The 3006-nt window shown below is 34.9% G+C and overlaps 1 protein-coding gene across 1 annotated transcript in view; it reads left to right on the top strand.

Annotated features, from left to right (window-relative positions):
• Window positions 1-3006, top strand: part of dicer1 (dicer 1, ribonuclease type III) — a 32633-nt gene that overhangs the window by 26821 nt on the left and 2806 nt on the right. Inside the window, exons 26-28 of the mRNA XM_016523730.1 lie at window positions 630-898; window positions 1513-1675; window positions 1855-1930. Coding sequence (XP_016379216.1) covers window positions 630-898; window positions 1513-1675; window positions 1855-1930 — 508 coding nt within the window. The remainder of the gene's footprint in view (window positions 1-629; window positions 899-1512; window positions 1676-1854; window positions 1931-3006) is intronic.

Genomic DNA, 3006 nt, shown 5'->3' with positions numbered 1-3006 from the left:
TACTACTATGACTACTACAACACATTTTTGTAATAAGTGGCTATTTAACAAAAGGTTTTACAATATAGCTTATTATATTATTTAATATAATAATTATTATTATATTAAATTATATAAAAAATATTATGCTTTATCTCATAAATTTTTGTAGTTAACATGTTGATTTCCACAGTTGTTTTGAGTTACTCACATAAAATATATTGCATAAAATTTACAAAAAAAAATGTACTGGTATGCCACGCAACTCCAAGTGTGAGATGAAGTATTGATGAATTGTATAACAACCTTTTTTTTCAGTTTGTCTTCATTTTTGTTGTTCAAAGTAATACTTATTACAACATTACAGCAGTTGGGTCAGTATATTTGATTCTAACCAATAACTCATGAAAACTTTTTTTTTATTATTATGAAGATGCGGCTCAAAAGAATAATTTGTTTACAAATCTGCATACACTCATCGCACTGTATGTTTGTTGCATGCACCTGGCGAAAACAACAAATACTGTATTTTCAGTTGTGTTTTTCACAATCACTTCATATTTCTTGTGCTGTGACTGTGTTATATTAATGTTCTGTGATATTAATGGTCTCTTTTTAACCTTCTTTGTACCAATCTGAACTTTGGACAGATTGTTATCAGCGGTTGGAGTTCCTTGGTGATGCAATTTTAGACTACCTCATAACAAAGCACCTTTATGAAGATCCCCGGCAGCACTCCCCAGGTGTGCTGACCGACCTGCGCTCTGCACTTGTCAACAACACCATATTTGCTTCCCTGGCTGTCAAGTACGATTACCACAAGTACTTCAAAGCTGTCTCGCCCGAACTGTTCCATGTGATCGATGATTTTGTGCAATTTCAGCTAGAGAAGAATGAAATGCAAGGAATGGATTCGGAGGTGAGCTATCATCTCACTATTATCTGTTAAAGATATTAGGCCTTGGAAATTATAATTTAATTTATACCATTGTCAACATATATGTATAATATTTCATAAAGATTTAGCACCGTGACATCCTATCATTGGCGCTCATCTTGAATCTGGTCTGTGTTTGTATTTGTTTTCGTTTTTGGATTGTAAAAATGCAGTTGGATTTAATTTATTTTGAAATGGTTATCTTGGCACTGAATCTGGTCTTGTTTGACTGGAAAGCATTTTATGCCTAAGGGACAACACTGGATACTGAAAGAGGAAAGACAAATTGAATAAAATAAGCAATGTTCCCCATTAATTACATAGCTGGGTAATGTTGTCCCCAATATTGGACATTTAGGTCTTTTAAGCAAAATACTAAAAGTAATTGATCGCAGTTCATTTTGAGAGGAAATACCATTACAGTACAGCATAGCTGTCAGTTCACATTTTAAGTTACGTCCACAATTCTTTTTTTTTCTGCAAACCATTTTCTGCTGTTTGTTGTGTGTGATCAATTTGGGGATGTGAATTTGACATGGATAAGCACAGTTTTCTGTCCTGAGAGGAAACACTTATTTTTTGTGTATGTCTCATAGCTTCGCCGATCAGAGGAAGATGAGGAGAAGGAGGAAGACATTGAGGTCCCCAAAGCAATGGGAGACATCTTTGAATCGCTAGCTGGTGCAATTTACATGGATAGCGGGATGTCACTTGAGACAGTTTGGCAAGTGTATTATCCAATGATGAGGCCACTCATAGGTAAGGGCCAAAGACGTACAGACGAGTAAATCAGTTCTGCATTTCTATTCCGTCTGATTGTCTGCCGGCTCATGTGGCGAAGACCATAAGTTCAGTCATTTTCAAACATCGTGCCATTTTTATGCATGATGAAATGCCAGATTGAAATGCGCTGCTTTTGTTTTTGCCTCGTTTTCTAGAAAAATTCTCCGCTAATGTCCCTCGATCCCCAGTGCGTGAACTCCTGGAGATGGAACCAGAGACGGCTAAGTTCAGGTGGGAATGTCTTTTCCTTGTACGCAAGCAACCTCTTAACATAATCACCTGCAAAATACACACACAGTAGCTATAATTTGAATGTGCAAAACTTGATACACCGTAAAAGTTACTGTATCAGTGTGTGGTTCAGAGCAAATATGAGGTCATTTTAAAAAATCTGAATCTCAATGTCAATTTCCAAGTTCCTACAAACTCCCTATAAGAGATTGGAAGCTGTAATGTTGAGTATGGTTGGTTTGATACCAAAATTTTGGCTTTGGTGTATCAGTATCAACACTAAATGAACATGTTAGCCTTGTGGGAATTATTAATATTATTATTGAGTCTTTGTATCAAAAATGTGTGGTTAATCTCATAATTTATAATAATATCTATATTTAAAAAAAATTAAGTTATTATACATTATATAAAATTATGCATAATATATTTAATAATAATAATAGTTGTTATTGTTACTATTATTATTGCTTTTTTATATTTTTTATAATTCAACAAATATAAGTAATTTGTTTTGCAGCCCAGGTAATAAACCGAAATATGAAAAATTATATAGTGAATGGTAAATGTCTTTTTTTTTACTACTATACTGGTAATACCAGTATATCACACAGTATAAAGTTTGCTTGATGCTTGCTGTAACTAAATTTAAAGGGGTCATATGACATTGCTAAAAAGAACATTCTTTTGTGTATTTGGTGTAATGCAATGTGTTTGTGGTTTAAGGTTCAAAAAACACATTATTTTCCACATACTGTACATTATTGTTGCTCCTCTATGTCCCGCCTTTCTGAAACGCGTAAATTTTTACAAAGCTCATCGTTCTGAAAAGTGAGGTGTGCTCTGATTGGCCAGCTATCCAGTGCGTTGTGATTGGCCGAATACCTCAAGCGTGTGACGGAAATGTTACGCCCCTTACCATACTGTGATGCCGTGTCCCTGCGCGACAAGTAAAAAACAATAAAACTGTCTTTTTACGCGTTGCGTTGCATTGCGTATCACGTGGCGTAAACATAAAACCATGTCTGCATTTGTGATCAGAGAAATGACAAACAACAAGCCCTACTCTACACTGC

The sequence above is a fragment of the Sinocyclocheilus rhinocerous genome, unplaced genomic scaffold, assembly GCF_001515625.1.
Source record: "Sinocyclocheilus rhinocerous isolate Xijiao unplaced genomic scaffold, SAMN03320098_v1.1 scaffold119, whole genome shotgun sequence".
In the NCBI taxonomy this organism is placed as follows: Eukaryota; Metazoa; Chordata; class Actinopteri; order Cypriniformes; family Cyprinidae; genus Sinocyclocheilus; species Sinocyclocheilus rhinocerous.
This window is presented reverse-complemented; position numbering and strand designations above follow the sequence as displayed.